Source organism: Solanum lycopersicum, chromosome 1, assembly GCF_036512215.1.
Source record: "Solanum lycopersicum chromosome 1, SLM_r2.1".
Lineage (NCBI taxonomy): Eukaryota > Viridiplantae > Streptophyta > Magnoliopsida > Solanales > Solanaceae > Solanum > Solanum lycopersicum.
In genome coordinates, this window is record NC_090800.1 from 46,358,350 (window position 1) to 46,383,215 (window position 24,866).

At 35.0% G+C, this 24,866-nt stretch overlaps 1 protein-coding gene across 1 annotated transcript; it reads right to left on the reverse strand.

Annotated features, from left to right (window-relative positions):
- Positions 1-6,465: 6,465 nt before the first annotated feature.
- On the reverse strand, positions 6,466-24,819 carry LOC101267925 (RGS1-HXK1-interacting protein 1). Its single transcript, XM_004228924.5, has 8 exons — positions 24,496-24,819; positions 16,182-16,248; positions 15,277-15,354; positions 8,112-8,164; positions 7,813-7,949; positions 7,677-7,741; positions 6,909-6,967; positions 6,466-6,800 (listed from the first exon to the last, which is right to left on the reverse strand). The coding sequence occupies exons 1-8, from the start codon at positions 24,646-24,648 to the stop codon at positions 6,711-6,713; spliced, it is 702 nt and encodes a 233-aa protein (XP_004228972.1). The 5' UTR covers positions 24,649-24,819; the 3' UTR covers positions 6,466-6,710.
- Between the last annotated feature and the right edge of the window lie 47 nt (positions 24,820-24,866).

Below are 24,866 nucleotides of genomic sequence, written 5' to 3' on the forward strand. Positions count from 1 at the left end.
TTGCAAGCTAATAGACATGAGGTTGAAGGATGGAAAATGTACCTGGCTAAATAAACTTTTGAAGAATAAATATCAGCTAATCCTTGAAAGATTAGATCTTTTTTTGGCTAACGGAAAATGGATACACTATTTTCCAAATGCTTGAGTCATCACCTACCCTAAACACACTTTGATCATTGTTCCCTCCTTTTATGCTTCATACAGGCTAGGTCTGCTAAGCATACTATGCTATTCCTCTTTGAAACAATGTGAACATCACAACCAGATCTAAAAGATATTATCATTAAAAATTGGGACAAGAAAGAAGTTATATCAGGATCTATCTCTGACTTTGGAACCAATGTTTCGGTATAGAAAACTAAATTTGGAAACATCTTCGTCAAAGAAAAAGGAATTCGTTAAAAAGGTTAGAAAGAATACAAAGATCCCCTAACTAAATTACCAGTTCTTTCCTTCATGAATCAAAAGTCACCCTTATATTGGAATATAGTCATAATTTAAAACTCGAGAAAGATTTTTTAAAATTATAATCTAGGTAAATTGGCTCAACGATGGAGATAGACGACGTAGAAACCATATGATTTCTCCATAAAATGAGAATGGGCAGTGGTTATAACATCATGATGGCATTAAAAACCAAGTCTATTGTTACTTCTCCAATCTATTCAAATCATCTCAAGAAGCTAATCATTTTCCTCATCCTTAGAACCCCGCGAACAATCCCTGGATCTCCTATTGCTTGGAGATTTTTCATCTTTAATTGAGATAAAAAAAAATGCAGTAAAATCTTTAGTTAATATCTCAAAAGGTCATCCAACTTTGAAATTATCAAGCAAAGTGATTGAACTTTGTTTTATATCACTACAATCACTAATCTTAGACCTAACTATCAATAAAATCAGTCAATCAAATTTATTACTAAAAGAAAGTATTGGCATAGCAAAATAAATTATTTTTTTATATGAATCCCACAAATAAATAAGATTAAGGAAAATTCTTTAAAAACTTTTCACTTTCTCTCATAAATAAAACTTTTTTAAAAAATATAACTAAAATGTATGTTCAAATATAATTTCAAAATTTCAAAAATTATTTATTAAAAAATTTTAAAAAAATCAAGCTTAAACAAAACAAATCTAATGTTAGCAAACAGTGAAATACGAAGGAAAAGTAAGATTATTACCTATTATATATAGAAAGAAACATCTAAAAATAGATTATACGCCGAAGAACTTAATTAATAAATACTTGTTCTATTTTTTATACTTGTTTATTGTTTTTCTTCCATTTTTGAATTTAATTTGTTGTTTTGCTATTGTACTTGTACTCGTTTTTTTTACTAAGGAGACAAATTATCATGGTATTACAATAATACCAAAATATATTTCACCAAGAAAAAATATTCATTTATTTATTAAATCAAGACGTAATTAATTCAACAAAATCATAAAAAAAGTATTTGTTTATATGATTTGGTTTGTCGTGATATAATGAGTTTTCTTTGATTTTATTTGTGGGTCCGTGTTATATGATACAAAAATATAATAGTAATTTATTTTTCTATGTCAATATATTTTTAATAATAAATTTGATTGAATGATTTTATTGATAGAAATATCTGAGTTTAGTGATTTTATTGATACAAAATAAAGTTCAGTCACTTTGCTAGGTAAATTCTCAAAGTTGAGTGATCTTTGGAGATAATACCTCTTAAATTCTTCCTAACTGTAAAAGCTCTTCGTTCAAACAGATAACACTCTTAAAGAATTTTAAACCCATTAGCCATGTAATACAACATCTAAAATTATTACCAAAATTAAAGAAAATCGCCGAAAGCCAATTATGAACACCCTAATAGGACCATGTCAATCTACCTTCTTAAAAAATAGACAAGCCACATATAATATAATAATAATCCAAGTTATTAGCCACTTCCAAGAAAATGAAAGGGAAGAATGCTAATATGATTCTCATAAATCGATCTACAAAAATCTTACGTACGATAAGAGTGAATGGTTTTTCATACATGACACCCTAAACTATGCATCTCCACAAGTAGTGCAACGATCCTAGTTAATGGGGAACATGTTGAATATTTTTTTTCCATCTAGAGGAATAAAACAACTCCATACTTGTCCAACCTATGTGTGGAGATGTTTTAACACAAATCAAAACGGAAGTCCATCAAAGAATTGGAAGGCTATCAAAATTATGATTAAAAGCCCATCCTTGTCACATATTTCTTTGTAGGTGACTTTATTATTGATAAGTAGGGCCAACAAGAAAAAAAAGCTATACAATTAGAAAATTCCTAGGTATCTTCTGTCAAACTCAGGCCAAAGTATTAACTACCCTAAATCAAAAATGTTTTGCTCCAAAAATTGCATAAAAGACCTTAGACTAGAAATTTTCAACTATCTAGGAATTAAGCCTAACATGTCAGTGGGGAAGTATTTAGGTTTCCCAATCTTCATGAAGGCCCCAAGCATTAATAATTTCCAATTTATCATAGATAATCTACAAAAAAAAATGCTAGCAGGGTGGAAAACAAGTTTCTAAACTTGGCTAGAAGAACGACCTTGGCCAAATTAGCCTAAATAACATTCCCACTCATATAATGCAATACATCAACCACCTCAAAGGTATCATTAAAAATAGATTAAATCCAAAGAAACTTTACTTGGAAAACTACTAATGCAAAAAAAAAATCCACATGATCAAGTGGGAGACAATGACTAGGGTGAATGAGGAAGGGGGTCTAGGAGTTCAAAGATCGGAAACTAAGAATAAAGCCCTTTTATCCAAACTAGCATAGAGAGATTTTACAAAACCAAACTCAATTTGGACCTCCATCCTAATCAACAAATGTATAATAACTGATATATTCCCTACTGACCTAAAGGCAAAGCCAAGTCATGGTAAAATATCGCGAAGGATTGGGAGGTATATGAAGAAGGCTTAAGATGTTCTATTGGGATTGGGGCAAATATCTCACTATGATTCGATATTTGGCTCCCAAACAACATTACTTTTAGAGAAATGATATCGAGGCCCTTAATGCAACATGAAAACAATTTGGCAAAAAAAAACTTTCTCGAGCTCCCAGAAATAGTAAAAAACTAGATCAGTAGCCTTTATATTCCTATGAAAATTACGAAAGACAAGGCTACCTAGATTCATAACAACACAAAAGACATTAAAAACCAACTTAGCACATCATCATATCAATAAAACAGACAGACATCATAAAACAACAAACTCCTCCTTTAATTGGATATGGGGCCTCTGTTGTCCTAACAAAAGCAGGTACTTCTTGTGGTTATGCCAACGCTATGGAAGTTATTAGATCATGTAAGATAATAGTAGTACCAAAGACAACACCTTCTATCAAAAATGGAAAATTGCCTATGGAAATTCCATTCGGCAAGAAATTAAAACAAAGGGTCTCAACAGGAAAGTTGTTTCGCTTCAAACCATTCTTAGGATCAAATAATGACATAAGGATATGTTAGTGACCTATCACGATAAAGCACTCTTCGAAGGCATGAAATGTCACATTTTTTGTCCAAATATCCACACTAATATCTTTGTTAGATTCTCTAGTCGGAGGTTACCAACATACCATTATCTAAATTCATTAGGGATAGATGTGAGTAGTTAATGTCATATATGTGACTCATCAGAATCTTTCCAACCTATATTCATCAAATGCATCATAGCTAGAAGACTCTAGTGTAACATATAAATAAGCTTCACTTCAAATGATTGTTCTTTAAGACAAGGGAGAAAATGATTAGAGTTCCTCATGAGGAAGGACATAAAAATAAGAAACCTAAAATCTATTTATGAAGTATCTGGCTGAATAGGAATGAAAATCACCACAATCAAAAGGAAACGAACATAAATCCTAATACGCCTTATAATTCATGCAATGAAATTCATATCCCAAGATTGACCAAAATCAAATCAAATGGTGTATCTATTAAATAGAAATCAAAACCCACTCACAAGCTACAAAAACACGGATAGTTCATCATACAAGGCAACTGTTATAAATGGAATATATGGGAGGAGTCATTAGAGATAGGGATGGGAATTGGATAAAAGGATTTATGGGGAACTTATATGAAGCAAAAGATATCACTGTCGAGTTATATGCCTTACATAAAGCTATGACACATGAAAACAACCTCACACCCGTTACATACAATCAAGTAAAATTATAAAGATATCATCACTCTCCTAGTTGTGCAATTGCATACCGTTTAATGCGCAAGCTAGGGAACCCCCAGTCCAGCATAGGTTCAGAGAAGAGAACCAAGTGGCAGATGCTTTACTAAAGTGGGATTTAAGCTAACAGATGCTAACTCTTCTGCTTTTTGTTTCAACAATGTTAGAGGCACAAAAAGTAGGAACTTAACTTTGTTTATCAAACGTTTAAGACAAACTTGCAGATGATTATAACTTATATTATTATGTCGACCCTCTGTCCCCTCAAACAGTTTTAGCAGAAACAATGATCTACCACTGATTGTACTAATCCATAACTATTTATAATATCTCTTTTTACCAAAAAAGAAGAAAGAAGAAAGAAATCCCCAAATTAATAAAGATAGTTCAATTTCAAATTAAATTGTCTGATTATCTATTACCCAAACCCGACCTATTATAGTAAACAAATAACAACAAATCCTCTCTTCTCTTTCCCTCTCAACAATTTGAGCAATGACTTCTTCTTGCTCCATCAAAGGTTACCAGAATTGTCTCAAGTAAGGATAACTCTCTTCGTTCTCTTTATGTTCTTTATTAATATTCCTCCGATTCCGACGAATTGGTATGTTCCGTTGTTCTTACTCTTCTTTCGACTCCAATGAATCGGCACAAATTGATTTGAACCATGTTGCTTCTTGCCAATTACCAACATGGTTTTCCGATATCAAAACATTGAAATATTTGGGGGGAGGGAGGTTGGTTCAAATCAATGGCGAAAAATTGAAAAATTGAAAGTAAGGAATATTAAAAAAAAGGTGTAGAAGATGGGGTGATACAGTGAGGCAGAAGGGTTTCAGGCTCTTGCTTTTTTATCGTCATCATTGTCAAGAGATGATGTAAATCTGCAATAAGTTCTCCAGTTGTGTTGTCACCGTTGGGATCGCCCAAGGGTTGTGGGTTGTCTGAGTACGAGAAAACACCACCAAATACTCTAATGGTGTTTTCTCATTTATTTGATATCATCTATGCAAAAACGATTTATTCCATATCAATAGCTTTCCATTAACTCTAATGGTGTTTTTTTCATTTTTGTTGGTTTGTATATATTGAGTTGTATATTATTGGGCAAAATCTCTGTTTTTGACAACATTGGGAAAAAAAGTTTGAAGTCTTACCAATGTTATTTGGTTTAGTGAGTCTGGTCGGGTCTAAAAGAGGAACCAATTTTAAATGGGTTGTTCAAATTGAAATTGGGGATTTGGGGTCTATTTAGGGTAGCCGTTAATTTCGAGGCTGCAAATGACAAGTTTGCTAGAGGCGAGGTTATAAATAACTTCATTTTAATTATAAGGGCAAAGTCAATCATAAATCAAAGTTGAGAAGTATTTTTGCACTTTTCCCAAAAAAGTAATAGAGCTCAAAGCAAAAGAAAAAAAATGCAACTCCAAAATTACCCTATAACGGCAAGTTGTAGACAGGGAATTGTGTCTTATTTCCTTTTATTAGATAGTAATAACTCAACTAGGGTAGTTCGGAGATTTTGTTACTTAAATGTGTCAAGCGTAAACTGATCCTGAAATTGCTAAAACCGAAGCAGATAACATAAGTCAATTCAGATTTTCATTTTATCCAAATTATGCACAGCCCCACAGGCAAATGATGAGTCCGAAGCCTAAAGAGTAAAAAAATATATATAAAAAATTCCATAAGGGTACATCAATTTCATTTTTAACCAAAATGGTAAAATTGTTACTGACGCAGCAATTTTATTTTCACGCTGTTAAGTCTCAAAATATCAACGATTTTGTTCGTCTTTTTTTTCTTTTTTAAAAAAAAATCACTGCATAAGCAGTGATTTTAGTGGGAAGTTTTTGTTTTATTTTTCTTGGAAAATCGCTGTCTTAGCAACGATCTATGCGGAAATGTATTTCCTTTTTTTTAAAGATCGCTTCCTTGGCAGCTAAACTATTTTTTTAAAGAATATAGCTGCCAATTACTTTTTTAAAAATCATTTATTGTTGGTTAATTTTTTAAAAAATAGTTAAATCAGAGCTTCTATAAAAAAATTCTTTTTAATTAAAAAAATTGTTTCTAGTAAATTTTCTTTTTTACAATATCGTTGCCAAAATTTTTTTATAAAAAACGTCAGTATTACATGTTGGTAATTTTTCTTTTTTAAAAAAGATACGTGTAAACTCTGATCCCCACTTCACCCTTATGTGAAAGGGGCAGACAAATAAGGGGGAAGACATCTTCTTTTCATTTCTTGTGTTCCTGCACAAGGCTTAACTCAAAACATATAAAAAGAAATGCACAAGCTTACAGTTTATGGTATGTAATCTTATATCGTTACAGTTTCTACAAACAAATTGCATTCAAAAGCTTAAACAATGTAGGAGAATGCACAGCTCATTGTTCATCCATATGTCATGGTTATTGCGTAACCAAAATCAGTGCAATGGTCTTAAATCATTCATTTCTTCTGAAATTGGCAATTCTCATATAGGAACACCTAATTCAGAAATCTTGACAATCCTTTTGTCAATTGCAGTTCTTTGTTGACGCAGATGTGACGCCATTGAAGCAACCTGAGTGATATACTCGGGTAAGGATGAAAACATTCCACTGCAGATCTAAATCAAAAACTAGATGGTAGAAATTGATGAACACGTGCAAATAATATTCATTCACCATACCTCTGCTCTTAGCTTTAATGCCTCTCTACCTGGAATTTCCCGCAGCACATCCATCAAATCTATCAGTTGAGAAACAGAAGTTGCATTAAGCTTTTTATTGCACATCAACAAAGCTTTAATTGGGGGTTTGAAATGAAGTTTCCAGAAAATTCATCCAACTACCTTTAGAAAATACAAATGACATAAGGAGTCATTTTTTAAAAAGAAGTTTTCCTTGCATAAAACACAAATGAAACAAGGTATGGCCTGATTTTCCATGTCTGTCAAGTCATTTGATGCAAGGACATCCGTCGCATTAATAAAAGGTAACTTCACAAAATACAACAATCCAAATCAACAACATTACTAGGCAGATAACAAGATGCCGAGCAATCAAACGTTCTCCGATTTAAGAGAAACAACAGGTTTATTCACTACTCTAGCCTGTCCTTACATCTGTTTCCGATAAGCACCTTAATATTTTTTTCCTTTGTAGTTCTCCAAAACCAGGCACTTCAAGCAATCCGGAAAAAGTGCAAGCTTTATGGATAACAGAATTTGTATAAGCTAAAACTTTCTTCATGTAGCAAAGCAAACCTAGTTTTGTCCAAACACTCAAGCTTTCTGTTAATTTACTGGAGAGATAATTTGGTTGCTACACCATGGGTCCATTCAAGAGAAAACATAGGTTGCAGACTCGTGTAGCCAACAATGATAAGCAGTGGGTAATGGAGGAAATGAGCAAAAGTACATATTTGAAAAATAATAAGGAAATCAGGGTACACTAACCAGCAGCTTGACCTTCAACCTTGTAGACAGATTTTGCAACACTTTGAATCTGATTCCCAGCAACCCTATATATCTAAATGATCAAATGCAGAAACTACAGAGGTAAGACACAAAAAAACATGCAGATACGGCTTACATGAGGTCAGAATGGCCGCGTTTCATATCCTTTTCAGCAAGAGATGCTCTCTCAAGCAACTTTTTACTCTCTTTCTTCATTAAGCCAACAGACAGGCCCAACTCTTTCACATTCTTCTCAGCTTTGATAAATTTGGCCTGAAAAGTTGAAGTACTACCTTAATTAGATTGAAAAAGGATGACATATGCACGGGACTCAATCATGTCAACTGCTGGGGCAGAACTCCCGATGGAAGTTTAGTACGAGATGCATACAAATTAAGTGAAATTTTATTTTGCATGAATAAGGGAGCAGACTACCTCCTCACTCTGGAGACGGCCCAGTGTTTGACGGTACAGAAATCTTCTCGGTCCTGCACGAAGGGGTCGTTTAGGTTAGCACAGACGAAAGCTTGATATTAGCTACCAAATAATGTCATTATTTTAGTGAATGACAACTAAGTAATAAGCATCTTTGTAGAAGGAAACAAAACAAAACTTAGCAATACACATGGAGGGCAAAGTGCAAACTCGTTTAAAGAAACCACGCTTAAATCCTCCAACATTCACCTCCTTAGTGATATGATCCTCAAATGGTTTTTAAAAGAGACGATTTAGTTAAAGAAGATGCGGCTATTGGTTTCTAGGAAGGGACCACAATATCATCCCTTCCTTTGTACTTAAGTTGCATCACAGAAAAATTTAAAATCAATGGACGTGGCTATAAGAGGTTGTGTCTGGAAACAAGCATAAAAAGGGACATGGCAAACAGCAAAAGATGGACCCCGCTAATTGAATTCTCTTTTTAGTGAAGATAACCCAATCCCAAAATCTAGCTCATTAAGGAAGAATTTCCCAAGTCCATATAAGAAAATCATCCCTCCGTTCCAAACCAATGTGGGACTCTAACAATCTCCCTCGCCCAGACCACCAACTAGAGATTAGAGAATGGGTAACATAACATGGGAGTCCAAAAAGAATAGACTTGGCTCTAATACTATGTGAGATATGGTCTTTGGGAAAGAAAATGATTAAAATAGTCCTTCATGTATAGGGGTTGGATTATTTTGATCTTTAATAATATATCACTTGATAATAATCCTTAATGTATGCAAAATGGGTATCATTTTGGCCCTAAGCCCTAACTTTAACTTTTCACTGATAAAAAACTAACATCTCCCTTCCAAGATCATTTTTCTCTTCCTCTGCCCAGCCCCTTCTCTGGTTCTTGTTCTTCCGTAGATGTTCTTTCTTATTGAGGATTCTAATCCACTCTTTACATTTACGCTTATTCAAACTCGCTCATAATTTCTGCAGCCTAAAAAATATTCGTTCCAAACCAATGTGGGACTCTAACAATCTCCCTCGCCCAGACCACCAACTAGAGAATGGGTAACATAACATGGGAGTTCAAAAAGAATAGACTTGGCTCTAATACTATGTGAGATGTGGTCTTTGGGCAAGAAAATGATTAAACTAGTCCTTCATGTATAGGGGTTGGATAATTTTGATCCTTAATAATAATATATCACTTGATAGAAATTGTCCTTAATGTATGCAAAATGGGTATCATTTTGGTCCTAAGCCCTAACTTTAACTTTTCACTGATAAAAAACTAATGTCTCCCTTCCAAGATCATTTTTCTCTTCCTCTGCCCAGCCCCTTTTCTGGTTCTTGTTCATCCATAGATGTTCTTTCTTATTGAGGATTCTAATCCACTCCTTATATTGAAGCTTATTCAAACTCGCTCATAATTTCTGCAGCCTAAAAAATATCTTTTCGTCCTTCTTTTAACTAAAGTAACTTCTAGCTTCTGGGTCAACTGAAAATTCATTGGACTCAGTGAAAGGGCAAATAAAAAAACTCACCTATTGATTTCATGTTTCATTGAATTAACCAATTAGTTTATCCAATCCAAAAATTATCTAATTCATTCAAATTAATAGTAACAAAATAATGGAGAATTATGTGTGTGTGTCTCATCTATAAGTATGGATATGCTACTGCTTTTATCCTTATATTGTCGGTTTAAATGATTTTTGTGGATTCAATCAAAGTAATTCATCAATACCATTAACATAAAAAACAAAACAAGCTGCTCAAATAAGTATCATTCAATTTGCATCCAAGTACCGCAATGAGTATTGAATTTTTCAGAAGGAAGATGAAGAGTTGAAAGTAAAAAAAGAAGTAGCAAAAAGCTAATAGGAATGCTCCAAAAGCGGAGGGGCTTGTAGAATACTTATTCTTTATTCATGCTCATAGTGGAAACTGTGTGTCGTTTACGAGTAGTCAAATTTCAAATAATTTTTGATAGGTATGAACTTTACATATAGGTGGAAAAAGTAAAATTTATATATTTTAGGGATCAATGAACACAACAAAAGATAGTTCAAAATGAATAGAGAAGTTTATTAAGAAAAAAATCTATTTAAGATGCAGTTAGGAGAGAAGTAGAGAGGGAGGCAGAGCAACCAAGGAGAAGACAGGGATGAGCTTGAGAAAGAAACGTTAGTTTTTAACAGAGAATAGTTAAATTTAGGGCTTAGGATCAAAATGATACTCATTCTGCATACATTAAGGACTATATCTATCAAGTGATATATTAAAGATCAAGATAATCCAGCCCCATACATAAAGGACCATTTTGATCGTTTTCTCGTCTTCGGGCCTAATTCAACCCCAAAACCTAGCTCATGAAGGAAGAATTGCCCAAGTTCATATAAGGAGACCACCTGTCCCAATTAGTAGTACAAATTGATCGGAGAGACTTCAAAGATATTTTCCTTGAGCCACAAAGGAAGACCATAAACAAGCTTCATCCAATAAATTAGACGTGATATTTGGTTCTTTAACAAAATCATACTGCAGAAGTGGCTAGAGGATAGCTCTTGTAATAGTTACGAACTCATAAGATGGAGGAGCAACCCTATTTCCTTATCCTACAAGTGCAGAGTATAGAGAAACTTCATCAAAGTGTGTGGATCTGTGGGATGAATTCAACGAAACATCACTTTAGTAGTTGGGGGTAGGGGCACAATAAGTATCTAGAGACATAGGTGGCTACATGTATTAGTTGATACACTATGAGCAGTGCTTTCTCAACAATCTATTATATCTCGAGCCAAAGTGAATATCAACAGCTCAAGTATTGGTGATCAAGAAAGCCGGCTATTTGGAGTATGAAGTTCTGAATAAACTAAAAAAACTAAAAGATGGAGATTCAAAACATGGAATTGCTTTACAAGTAATGTAGTGGGGGGTTTTTGCCCGTATATTCCTACAAAGGCCAGTAAGGATTAGGGGGCTATATATTGGCGATAACAGGAGAGAGGTGGTGATGTTATCACATAATATATATATAGACGACACCCATATAAAACTATTAAAATAGGAATAAGAATAAGAATAGTTTATACAGTCCTACATTCAATAGGAAATAGAAATAGTATATAGAAATCCTACTTAGAAAAGGATTATAATGAAGTGTCCAAGTTGGAAAAGAAGTTTAATGTAGTGTTCGAAAATATCTGAATGTAATAATGTAGATACAATTCAACAATATTTTTCTTTAGTATTTCTCACAGAATCAAAGAGCTTACACGATCCTGGTAGAGAATCAAAGAGCCTCCACTGCCGGCGTGCGGCTATAACCCATATGTCGACGTCTGATCAAGATTATGTTAGCAACATGTCGGGCAAAATTATATTTATGAAAAATATTCATGCTAAGGACTTAATTGAGAAGCATTCGAGACAAAGAGAGTAGCACCGTGCATCTTTCCGGTGATTAGTTTCTCATATCTGATATGTGCCTCACTGTGTCATCTTTCCAGTGACTACTTTCTCATGTTTGCGTAGTACCGTGCATCTTTCCGATGACTGGTTTCTTATATCTGATTTGTCTAGCACCTTGCATCTTTTCGGTGACTACTTTTTCATATTTGATTTGTGTAACAGTGTCACAGTAACACCATGCATCTCTTCAATGACTACTTTCTCGTATCTAATTTGTGTAGCACCTTGCATCTTTCAAACAACTTTCAATCATTTGAGTTGCGAAGCGTTGTGCGTCTTTCTGATGACTCCTCATATTTGATTTGCATAGTTCTATGCATTGACCGACTCCTACATGACATATGTAGTTCCAATCTTTGTCAATGTTGTGCAAAATCCAAAGCCACCTCGAGGTCTAGCCTCTGGCGACCAAAGCCAAATCAACGTCAAATCAACGTCACCGATCGCAGATCCCTCACATGCGGCAAAATCTAGGTTCCAATGACTATGTCGGTGCGTGAGCCAGTCATCCGATTTTTCAGGGACTTTCTTGTTCAATATTGACTAGTCTCTTGATTTTGAGCACTTTCCAGCGACCCTTGCATTGTTTCTGGTAGATCTGAGTTTTCATATTTACTTTTGCCAAAATAGGGCATACTCCAATATTGGGGCTAGATTACAGTGATACTTCTGCTCCCGTGGCTAAAATAACATATGTCCACTTTTCTATCTATGGTTGTCATTCACCATTTGCCTTTTAATCTGTTGGACATTAAGAATGGTTTTCTCAATGATGATCTCAAGGAAGAACTACATATGGAGCAACCAAATTGTTTTGTTGCACAGGGTGAGTCTAGTAGCCTTGTATGTTGTTTGTGAGGGTCAGTCTATGGTCTGAAATAGAATTCTCTAGCTTGGTTTGGAAAGTTCAATACACTAATTCAGGAATTCAGTATGACACATAGTGGAGTTGATCACTCCGCGTTTCAACAACATTCTGAATCAAATTCAGTATTGAGAAGACTAAGCACATTCAAATTGACAGTCAATTTTGTGAAGTCAAGTGATCAACTTGCAAATATCTTCACCAAGCCCCTCATCGGCCCTCGTATTTAATTACATTTGTGACAAGCTAGGTACATATGACTTGTATGCATTAGAGGTCTACTTCTTTATGCCTGATCAAGTGGGTTCCTCTAACAACTCCTTCCCGAAATACTAAACTAAACATCTATTCAACAAACCATCATTCTTTGTTCCGAATGAGTCAGAGATAGAGATGTAACCCTTTTTGGAACTAAGGGAGGCTTCACCAGGGTTTTTGGATTGCCATTTGTTACTAACCTGTACTCATAACTCATAAGGTTAGTCAAAATAGAAACAGAAATAAGATGAAGTAGACAAAAAACAAAATTATCCCAATCCACAGAAACAACTGTGTCTCCTTAAGAAATTTAATTCCTTCACTGTACCCGAGGTTATGGATTAATTTTTCCCAAGATAAAACGGATTAATCCTGTTAAAGAAATAGTGGTACCTCAAACTTCTTTAACTTCACCGAACTTAAGAACAAGTCACACAGACTCAGTTGATCAACACTTTGATTTTGAGAGAAAATATACGCAGAGAAGGAAAAATTTTCAGTGTTTGAAAAACGAAGAATGACTTCCTTTTATAGCCATTTTCAGCAAGAAACGTGGTCTGTTCAGAGAAATCTGTTCAGAACATTTTATCCAAAAAGTTGCGTCTTTTGGAAAAACTAACAACTTTTCGAAAATGTATATGTTAAAAAAGTAACGACTTTTCGGAAAGAGTAACGACTTTTTAGAATGTTACTGTTATACGCGAATTAATTATGTTAATTAACTAACGTCCTGAATTAATTTATAAAAGATAAGATTAAAAGAATTTATTTGATTAACAAAAATTGATTAAATAAATTGTCCAAAAAATTTATCAATCAAATCATTTGCCAAATCCAAATCCAAAGCCGAAGTCAAGGCCGAGTGACGACGACAGCACGAGGAGCACCTTCTTCTTAGCTCTTTAAGAAGTAAGGGAAGTGTTTCCTTATATAAGGACAACAATTTCCCTTTCTTTTGCCGATATGGGAGAAATGACTTTTCTTATGCACTTTGCAAATGACTTTTCATTTTCCCTCCAAATTAGTTCCCTCACTTTTCCATATTCTATGTTTTCTTTTCCCATTCACACTTTGCTAAACCCAACACCATTTACTATCTTTAACAGCTTTAGCATTTAGGTAGTTGGCTTCAGTGATTCTCAGAGGCTCAACGATCTCCAATTGTGGAGAACATTTAATGAAGTTTCCTATCTTAAATGCTATGTCTGTCTAGCCGGATTCAAAGCTGCTTCAGAAATAATTAACACAGATCTCCCTTCTCCTTAAAGACAAAATACTCATATATCTGCCATGAGCATTATACATTCAGTACATGAATATTTTGTCATATTATCCTTAGTTTTCCATTTCCTGACCACATTCTGTTCAGAACTTATGTGGATGGTGTGGAGAGAGAAAAGGGGAGAGCTATTCTCTTTCCATTTGTTGAGGACTGTACTCTATTTTTCTGTATGTCACTAGTACATTGGGTGTTTACCCACACCATCAATATAATTATTGCTTTTACAAATATCAAAGAATTACTAATCCCAATTCAAAAGTTTCGGTGTTATCATATAGTTTTGAAAGGCATAGGAAATGCAATTAAGCAATAATAACAAGTTAAGAACTAAAATTCTTAACCAGAAGAAGAAAGCAGAATGGACCAAATCCTGAAAGCAAAAAAAAGAAACTGAGGGAATGCAAATTAGATCTTTTGAATCGATCTACAGAAAAATGGGAAGTTCACTAAATCTCAACATCAACAAAAGGAAAGTGAAAACAACACGCAAATGCTAGCTATTTCATACACAGTTGTCTAAAAGCTTAGAAAATCACAAGAAGTTTGTCACTGCATATTGAAGATGGGCTCTCAATCGGTCACAGGCTTATATATTCTTTATCTCCTGCTATAAAAAATTATTCAATGTCTATTGATTTGAGAGCACTTTTTAAGCCTTGTTAATCTTCATTTAACAGAATAGATCCGCATTGAATAACTTAAAACAATATGCATAAGATTAGCTACACTTCACGGTAATCCAACATTTTAAATTAATCAATGAGGATGCGTCAGAAAAACAATGAGAAAGTAGGAGTCGGTATAGAAATGGAATGCCAACTTCTTCTAGCAATCTAAGACTAATAGAATGTTTGGCCAAGCTTAATTTTTCCCAAGGGTGCTTTTTTTTTTTCTAAAAAGTGCTTATTTTAAAAGCGAGATGTTTGGACAAACTTTTGGGAGAAAATAAATGCTTATGGGAAATAGCAAAAGTGTTTTTGAGAAGCTAAAAAAGTCTTATTTTTTTCTCGAAGAGCACTGTTGAGAAAAATACACTTAAAAACCCTTCAAAAAAAATCTTGTTCAAACACTAGTTGTTGTTCAAAAGTGTTTTCAAATTTACTGGCCAAACACAAAATGATTCCCACCAAAAGTGCTTTTCAAAGCATTTTTGGTAAGTGCTTTTGAAATGAACATTTTCAAAATAAGTTGGTTTTAGAAACTAGGCCAGCGTGACTATAAGTGATCCTAATCAATTGCCAGCACATTATGCATGAAAAAATGAAGATAAGTACATGTAATACCTCGCGTGAGAAGGAGGCCAGCAGCAATACCAATTCCCCCAGCAAGAGCAGGGTGCTCTCTTGCAGACACCAACTCATCTGAAAGGATAGATTGAAGAGCATGCATTTATAAAAGAAAAATATATCTACCAAGTTAATCCAAATCAGATTCCTATTGTCAGAATAATTGATAGTGACAATAGTCTTTGTCAAATTCCAAAAGGTAACAATAAAAAGTTAAGAAAGGTAACAATAAAAAATTAAGGATATCGATGTAGAAATAAAGAAGATGAACATCCACGCTTTCATTTTTATTCCCTCAGATAACTAAAGAGTAAATTGAAGTGATAAACGAATGCACCAAGACAGTGCTAAAGTACCGTAGCACAAGTAGAAAAATAGGAACTAGTCAAATTTAAAGTCTAATTAGGCTTACAAAAAGAACAAAGAATAGTGAAAAGCTCATCATCTCCTTGAACAGTTTTCTCCTACCCATGGAAGCATTCAGAGCACCTTCATCATGTTCATTGGTAAGGATTCTCCACAAAACATCGACTACAGTTTTTTCCCCATTGCACTGACCCCCAATCAGGCAAGGCAGACTTCATCCCAATTTTTTCCTTATAGTTTTATCAATGTTGACTCCCTGACAAGTCAATAAAAATTCCTCAATGAATGATGCATTGTTCACGTGATTTTAAAGAAACCAGCGCGTATGAAAGGTCATACACGATCTCAAAGTGGGGGAAAAGGTGAATGACAGACATCTCATTGTACATATATAGCAGGATTCGCTTATAGTACATGTATGAGAAGTAAGTGTGCAAGGCTCACAGCTGCATTCAGTAATCAATTTTAGATCTATCCATTCAGGAAGATATAAGCACAATTGTCCATACTAAAATAAGAAGGCATGTCCAAGTTACCTTTAATTTTCCTAAAGAAAACCTCTTCATAAGTTCTATACTGGCCTTTAATCTTTGGCATAAAATCCTGCAAAACATTACTCATGGATCAGAATTGGCAATCAAGATAAGATAACCGAAAGATTTAGATGGAACCCCGAAGAAAACGGACCTTTGATGTTATTCAAACTCAAAAGATAGCTCACACGGTGAAGGATAGCCTAACAACACATTCCCTCAACAAATATGGGATCAATGTTGTCTAAGGCTAGCTTAAGGTGCATTAACCTCTTAACTAGATAAAAAAGTAAGTTATTTTTTCCCCTCGCTTAGGTGGTGCATTGCTTTAGTGCTTGTACGAAGGTAATAAAGATCAGTTTAGACATGCACATTATTCCAAATATTTGAAAACTATTTGCAAATTAACGTCTAGTTCATGATTTGGTCAATCATTTCAACTTCAACTTGCAATAGGGTTTAAAGTTCAACAATTTGGTTTCGGGAGTACTTCAGCTGAAATAATTGCTCGTACTCAGGTGTGGTGTCCAAATCGGTGCGGATCTAGAGATCGGATCCTTCACGGTCTAAATTTTAAGATTCGGGATACCGATCCAGTTATGGGTTTCGGGTGCAGGATTAGGCTAAAAATAATTCAAATATCTAAAATAGAATGATAAAATGTAAAATCTAAGACATGATGTGAAATACTTGAGTAGAAAATATTGATCAAGAATGTTAAAAGAAATATTGATCATGGGAGATAAAAGGAAAAGGAGTGACATAGAAATTTTTATTTCATTTTGTTCTAAGTACCCAAAACGGATCACTCCTTCCATTGAATATGTCTGGAGTTTCTCCATTGATTTTGGTCGAAGTACCCAAAATTGATTGACCAACAGAAGTACTAAAGGAACGAAAAGAAAGTGTGAAGTTGTCCAAACGAAGTTGCGCAACTGTGTAGCCTAAAGCTAACGACCCACAGTAGAAAAGAAAGGATCAAACCCAGCTACACGACCACGCAGTGTGGGGTGTGTCATCAAAAGAAGGGGCAATTTTAGAATTTTGCAAGAGAGTCAACGCTATAGGAGTTTGGACCTTGTCCCAGGATTACTTTATCGAGTAAAAGAGTGAGATAAAGGTGAGGATACGAAGGAATAGTTTCTTAGAGGGTGTTTGACAGACATGGTATATTGATGAATATGTTAAGATTATGATTTTTGTTTTTATGCTTGAATTAGTTATGGGAGTTGAACTTAATTGCAAGCTTGTTCATTATTTCATTTATTTGAAAGAGGAATAGTAGTGAATATTGTTGGCATAGTCTTGTGTTGTTTGAATCAATATATCTCTTCTAAGTAAATGAAAGAGCTTGTAGTAAACTATTGATTGAATCATAAGGAAAATGGCTTCTTCCTTAATAATAATCCATGACTACATTCTTCTATATTTGTGTTCATTGGGGTATAATTAGTTTATTCTTAAACTTGAGATTTGCTCGAAAGAGAAATTTTGAATCTTATGAGTACCCTAATCAAATATAGAATTCGAGATAATTGATAAGACGTTAGATATGACACATGTACAAGATGAGATCTCGGCTATCATTATGCACCGGTTTTGCCTTAACCCTATATTCTTATATATATATTGATATTAAACTTTCTATTTACCAATTATATGACATTTATAATTTAGTTGATAACCCCATTTTGTTGACTTGTGGAAACTAGGAAGGAAAAAAATCTTATTTCAAATTTGAAACTTGGTGGCTAGAAGTTGATGGTTTCAAGCAAAAAGTCATAGAATGGTGGGTTTCTTTCAATATAAATGGCAAACCAGGCTATGTGTTGGCAGAAAAGCTGAAATTGCTCAAAGGGAAGTTGAAGGAGTGGAGCAGAGAAAACAGGGGAAACTGGAGGCAAAGAAAAGAGGATATGTTGGCCCAAATATCAAACTCGGAAGCTGTGCAGGAAGTAAGACCACTCACTGATGATGAAGTGTTGCAGAAGACTCACCTGGGTTTGGAATATGAAGATGTAGCAAAAAATGAGGAGATCGCTTGGAGACAAAGGTCAAGGATCCAATGGCTAAAACAGGGAGACAAAAATACAAAGTTTTTTCATAGATTTGCTACTGCAAATAGAAGGTTCAATTCTATAGATCAACTACATGTGGATGGCCCTGAAATAAATAACCCTAACAGTATTAAAGAAGCAGTTCAGAGTTTCTACAAAGAGCTATATGAAGAGACTGAGCAATGGAGACCAGATCTAAATCTACATGGAGGAACAAAAATTACTGTCGAAGAACAGGCATGGCTGCAGAGATCATTTGAAGAAGGGGAAACCGTGAAATGTCTTAACATGTGCACTATGGAGAAGGCTCCTGGTCCAGATGGTTTCCCAATGGTTTTCTTCAAAAACATTCTGGGACACCTTGAAGAAGGACATCATAGATACTATCAATTTTTTCCACACCAGTCAAACTTTTGAGAAAAGCTTCAATGCAACCTTCATAACATTAATTCCAAAAAAACCAGGTGCCACAGAGTTAAAAGACTATAGACCTATTAGTCTGGTAGGGGAAATTTACAAAATCATAGCTAGAATTCTAGCTGAGAGGCTCAAAATAGTTGTAGATAAGCTAGTCAACAACCATCAGATGTCATTCATAAAGGGAAGACAAATCATGGATGTTGCATTATTAGCCAGTCAGTGCATAGATGCAAGAAGGCAGAATGGTATTCATGGAATAATGTGTAAGCTTGACATTCAAAAAGCTTATGATCATGTGAACTGGGACTACCTCCTCAATATCCTAAGGCAAATGGAATTTGGAGATAAATGGGTGAAATGGATGGAAGTTTGTATCAAAACAATTAGATTCTCTGTTCTTGTGAATGGTGAGCATATTGGGTTTTTACCTCTGAGAGGGGTTTGAGACAAGGAGATCCACTCTCTCCTTTTCTATTTATTTTAGCTATGGAGGGGTTAAACAGTATGATGAGGACAATCCAAAAGAGATGGATCACAGGTTTCCGGATGAACAACAGAATGGGAGAGGGTAAGGAGATATGTCATCTATTGTATGCAGATGACACCATCATATTTTGTGAGCCAACAGTGGATCAAATTAGGTTTATCAGACTAATTTTGATACTCTTTGAGAGTGCTTCAGGGTTGAGATTCAACTGGGGAAAGAGCAACCTTTTCAAGTTTTGGAGGTTCCACAGGTTCTGAGCTTGGCCAACATACTAGGATGCAGAATAGAAAAGCTACCAACCACTTATCTTGGTATGCCCCTAGGCTATAAACACAAAGCACTGGAGATATGGGATGGGATTCTAGAGAAAATTGAGAGGAAGTTAGCTAAGTGGAAGGCCAAGCACCTACCAATGGGGGGTAGATTAATCTTGATAAACTCTGTCCTTGATTAACTACCTACTTATGTGATGTCACTTTTTCCAATCCCAACAAGTGGTGAAAAAACTGGATAAGATGAGGCTGAAATTTCTGTGGCAAGGTAATAAAGAGGGGAAAGATTACTGTTTGGTGAAATGGGAAACAGTGTTGCTTAGTAAAAAAGATAGGGGTCTGGGAATCAGAAATCTTAGGCTGCAAAATGAGAATCTTCTATTGAAATGGTTATGGAGATACATCAATGAGGATAAGGCTCTGTGGAAGGAAGTCATTGTATCCAAGTATGGTGAAGCTAGCCCATGGTGCACGGAAATGGAAATTGATACCTATGGAGTGGGAGTATGGAGAACAATTAGGAATTAATGGAAATTAATGGAAGACAATATTTGCCTCAAGGTTGGCAATGGAGCAAAGACAAAACTTTGGAAAGATAGGTGGTTGCATCAAACTCATTTAAAGGAGGCTTTCCTTGACCTATTTCTTATTTGTGTAAACCCAGAGGTGACAATCCAAGGAGTGTTGGTCCACACAATGGTGGGATATATCTTTTAGGAGGCATTTAAATGATTGGGAGATAGAGAAGGTAGCCCTGTTAATGGGAAAAATCAGGCAAGTTTCTATTAGCAGTACAGAGGCTGATATACCTCTTTGGAAACACAATGGTAACGGGATACTTTGTGTAAAGAGTGCCTACACAAGAGGTCTCCCAATGACTAATACAAATTCTCAATGCAAATGGTATTATTTCTGGAAAAGCAACATTCCTACCAAAGTTAAGTGCTTCACTTGGTTGGTTATCAAAAGGGCGTGTCGTACCCAAGAAGTGCTACAGAAGAAGAAGAGACAATTGGTTTCTAGGTGTTTTCTGTGTATGGTGACTGAGGAGACAAACAAAAACCTTTTTTTGCACTGCAAGTACACTGCTCAGTTGTGGAATTTGTTTCTCAACATTATTGGCTGTAGTTGGGCCATACTTGAGCATACATCAGACCTTCTTAGCTGCTGGATCAGAAGAGGGGGAAGTAAGAGCCAAAAGAGATGGTGGAGATTGATTTCCTCATGCATATGGTGGTCAGTATGGAGGGAGAGAAAGCCAAATGTTTCGAAGATAAGTCCAATCCTATTCATAAAATCATATGGAATTGTATTGTATCTTTACTCTTATGGTGTAAACAATTATGTATAGAAGATACTGATCAGATTATAGATCTGATATGGATTCTGTAGTTTAACTTTCTAGTCGTGGCCAGCATATCCTTAATGCTGAAGAATACATACTTACCAATTTAAAAAAAAACACACAATCAGCTCTTATTTTTAAATCACCTGAATAATAGTTAGCAACATTTGATTGAATTACTATTTATTCTAATCCATGTGGAGACAATCTTTATACTATACTATCTTTGACTAACAACACAATAAATTTATAGTGAGTTTGCGCTCGTCAATTATAAACCCAAGATGCTTGAAGTTTCCTCGCTTAGAGATGACTTATGTATCAATCCTCACTTCCCCATCTGCCTCATGAGATGGAGATAGTGACCTTGCACTCCATGTACTCTATTTTAGTCCTGCTCAACCCAAAAGCCTTTAGACTTTAAGGTTTGTCTCCATATCTCCCGTTTATTGTTAATTCCACCGCATGTCTTTCGATCAATATTTAATACTACATTGCCTGCGAATAACATACATCGTACGTCCTCCTGAATATGTTGTGTCAATTAATCCATTTCCAAGGATAACAAAACGAGTTGATCAGGCTTATCTCAGAAGTGTTTTGAGTCTCCTCCCAATGTCCTACTCTGTCTTGGCCCCATCTTGCATGTCATTACTCACTCTAACATATGCCACATGTACACCTCTAGACTCAAAAAATCTCCATAAAATCTCTATCAGGACTTTGTCCTATGCCTTTCTAGGTCGATGACCGCCATGAGTCTCTTTATGTAACACTATGATTATATTATGAGTGGCTCAATTGAGATCACAAATTATTTCCAATTAATTTATCTTGCGATTCAAGTCATTCGTCTTGACAAGTTAAGAATGTTGGAAGCAAGTTGTGCACGATTGAGTAATAGAATTGCTATGGCCATGCTTCAAGATTGCTTTTTTTTGTAGAAGGTAACAGTCTTGTATTATATTCCAAAAAATCAAACCTTCCACAACTTGTTACAGGTTTACTGCTTCAAGATTGCTTCCCAGAGCCCACATTATAAGGAGGTGATCTTCACCGAAAGGATAATCTATTTCTTGTTAGTCTAATAGGCTCTCTTTTTTACTTCCCAACTTTAAAGATTTTAGCGTCATTTTTGTCATGGGTTGTGGAAAGATGTAGTCACAGATGAACATGGTTTGTATAATCATTGGTAACTAAGCTGACAAGAAGCCCTCGTGGAACAGGGACTTGGAAATACAATTAACCTGTGGGTAAGTTTGTCCCCAACATTTAATCTAGCATAAAGTTCTAGAAGGACAAGTAGCTGGTCAGCATCCTGAAAATGAGTTCCCCGCCTCTTTTTGTTAGCAAGAAATCATGATTCATCAAGTGCTCAAAAAGAGATGGGAATGCACGGAATCTATCACTGAGAAAGAACCTGCATAATTGAGACATGGGAAGTTTGTTTGAGCTACTTATAAGACTAAAAAGTTTGAACCCACAAGAGAGGGACACTATGGCTTGGAACAATTCGGATGGCATGGTAAACATAATTAAGGCAGGATATGCTCACCACATTTCAAGAATTTTGACTCTTGACAATGCAAGTTAATTGGAGAACAAAGTTAGCCACTAAAGTCATCAATGTTTATTGGACAGCTTTGCATGTAGCGTGCTTGACCCTGGAAATCTCAAGAAAAGAAGCATATAATTCGCAATAGGATGCTACATATGTAAGCCTAATGCCGGAATCGTCAACCACCTGCTCCTCCACTTTGTAGTAGCTTCAGGGTTATGGAATATGTTCTTCTCAATTTTCGGTATGTGTTAGATCATGACATCCAACATTAAAGAGGCAAGTAGGAGATGGAGATCATACAATGTTGATAAGGACATCAAGAACATCTGGCTGATGGTCCCTTGTTGTGAATGCGAGGAAGTCAATTTAAGTATTTCATTATATTTTTTAAGTAGATTTATTAATTATTTATTTTACAAATTTAAGTAACTTTATTTATTAATCTAGAATGGGGTTTATGTTTCATATAGTTTTATAGATTAGGTTAAGCTATAGTTATTAGTTTGGAATAGAATTTAGGTCTCCCACTTTCATAAGAATTAGACTTTCTATTGATGATATAAGACTCCTATTTAAAGGGGCTTTAAATGAATAAATCAATAAGTTATATTAAGTCATATTTCGGGAAAAAGCAAGAGATAGAAGTTCTCTCTGTGAATGAACTCTAAGTCTAAGGTTTCAGCCTCTCTTTAACGAGCTGAATTTATATATCGCCCAGTGAATTGATCCCTTCCCTAAAGATTCATAACATCCCTAGACCTATTATTTTTGGTGCATTTAGTCAAAGAGAGAGGAATCTAAGATGTTTTGACGGAATCTCAACTTCATGTCACTCTCTGAAAGAAAATGTTTAACCCAATCTTTTTGACCATTTTTGGATTTTGTCAGTTCACTAGTCATAGCGTAGTTTTTAGTTTCCAAAACTGACAATATCTTTCTATTTGTTTAGTTCATCTGTATAAATATTTGCACCCGCTTGATGTCATCAATGAAATTACACTTCATCAAAAATAAAAACAAAAAGATTTGGGGGTCATAATGGCTTTGGGTATCAGCTCATTGTCACGTGTTGTTGGTTGAAGAAGTTAAAGCGACTTTAAGTTAAAGAAAGAGGAGATAAACGTTGCTTGTGACTTGATGTTGAAAGGCTCATGACATAACATCATGTTCTTCCCCACTCAGGTAATAAGGAGTTTTTGGCTTTTCTACAAAAGTCAAAATTTGTCTCTTTTAATCATCAATATTACATTTTTTCATCTTTATCATCAACATTATTATTTTTCTTTATGGTAAATTGCACATGTTTTCTAATTTAAAAAATGAGTATCAAATATATAATCAGCCTCTCATGAATTATTTGTTCCCTTTTATATTTAGCCAACTTAATGCTGGTGGTTCACAGAGTGCCCAAAGGATTATTTGTTCCATTTCTACTGCATATCTCCAGTGGAACTTTTTCATAGCAATTCAGCCTGCCCGACAAGTGCTCTCACAAGAAGATGGTAACCCTTTGAACTTCTTTGAGGAAAGGCCTTGGCACGAGGGTAGAACTGCTCTTTGGTGACCTATATGTCATGAGTTCAAGATGCAAAACAGGTTTCTTTGCATAAATACAAAGAGAAAGGTGTGTATTATAAACAACCACTCCCCCATACCACCATACTAGCACTTCAGGCATGAGGAAAGTCAGTTTTATTTCTTCAAACTCCAGCAACAGAACTCCTTTTCTTTTCTTTTCTTTTCTTTTTTTTTTTGAAAAAGTAACTTAAACCAACAGAACTGTAATTAAGTTAAGGTCCTTGCGAAGCCTTCAAATAAAATTATTAATCTTCTAGCTGATCAGTTCTCTACATTTATTTATTTTTAGAGCAAAAATTACAAGAGGAAACTAGCAATTTGAGGTGCAGCTTGCATACCTAACAAGTGCTCTCACAAAAAAAAGGCAAATAATTAATTTATGGACAATTTAGCAATCATCATACATACCTGTAAGGCTTCAAAATTTAATTACTAACTTTCACAACCTTGAAGACACATACACAGAAATCATGGTTCTACCCTAGTAAAAATCTTTTTTTCTGATCATATTTTGTTACAGAGAAAAACAAATAGATGGGATTTCAATTCATTTTGTGTGGTAGAATGAGTACTATTTTGTTGTAAAATGGGAGGTACCTGAAGAGTGCGAAGGTGGGTGGAGGATGTATTTTGTATGGAACGGGCAGAGCGAATGGCGGAGTAGGTAGACTGTTGGACAGTGCGAGGCAGATCCTCTGAGATGTAAGAGTGCCATACTTTGTTTTGGGATGAATCCCTTTCTTCTTCCATCTTCTCCACCTCCTCTGTCAACAAAAACAAAAATATGAATTTCTGGAAACCAACCACACAAATACACCTTTTCCCGAAAAAAAGCCCCTTTTTGGTCAAACTTAAAACATGGTTAGGAGAGAAAATTAAATGAAAAATGTAAAATAAGTTGGTTTGGTTTTCGGTGACAAAATGATAAGGGTCCGATAAATTCAAGTAATACTTACATAAATAGCTAT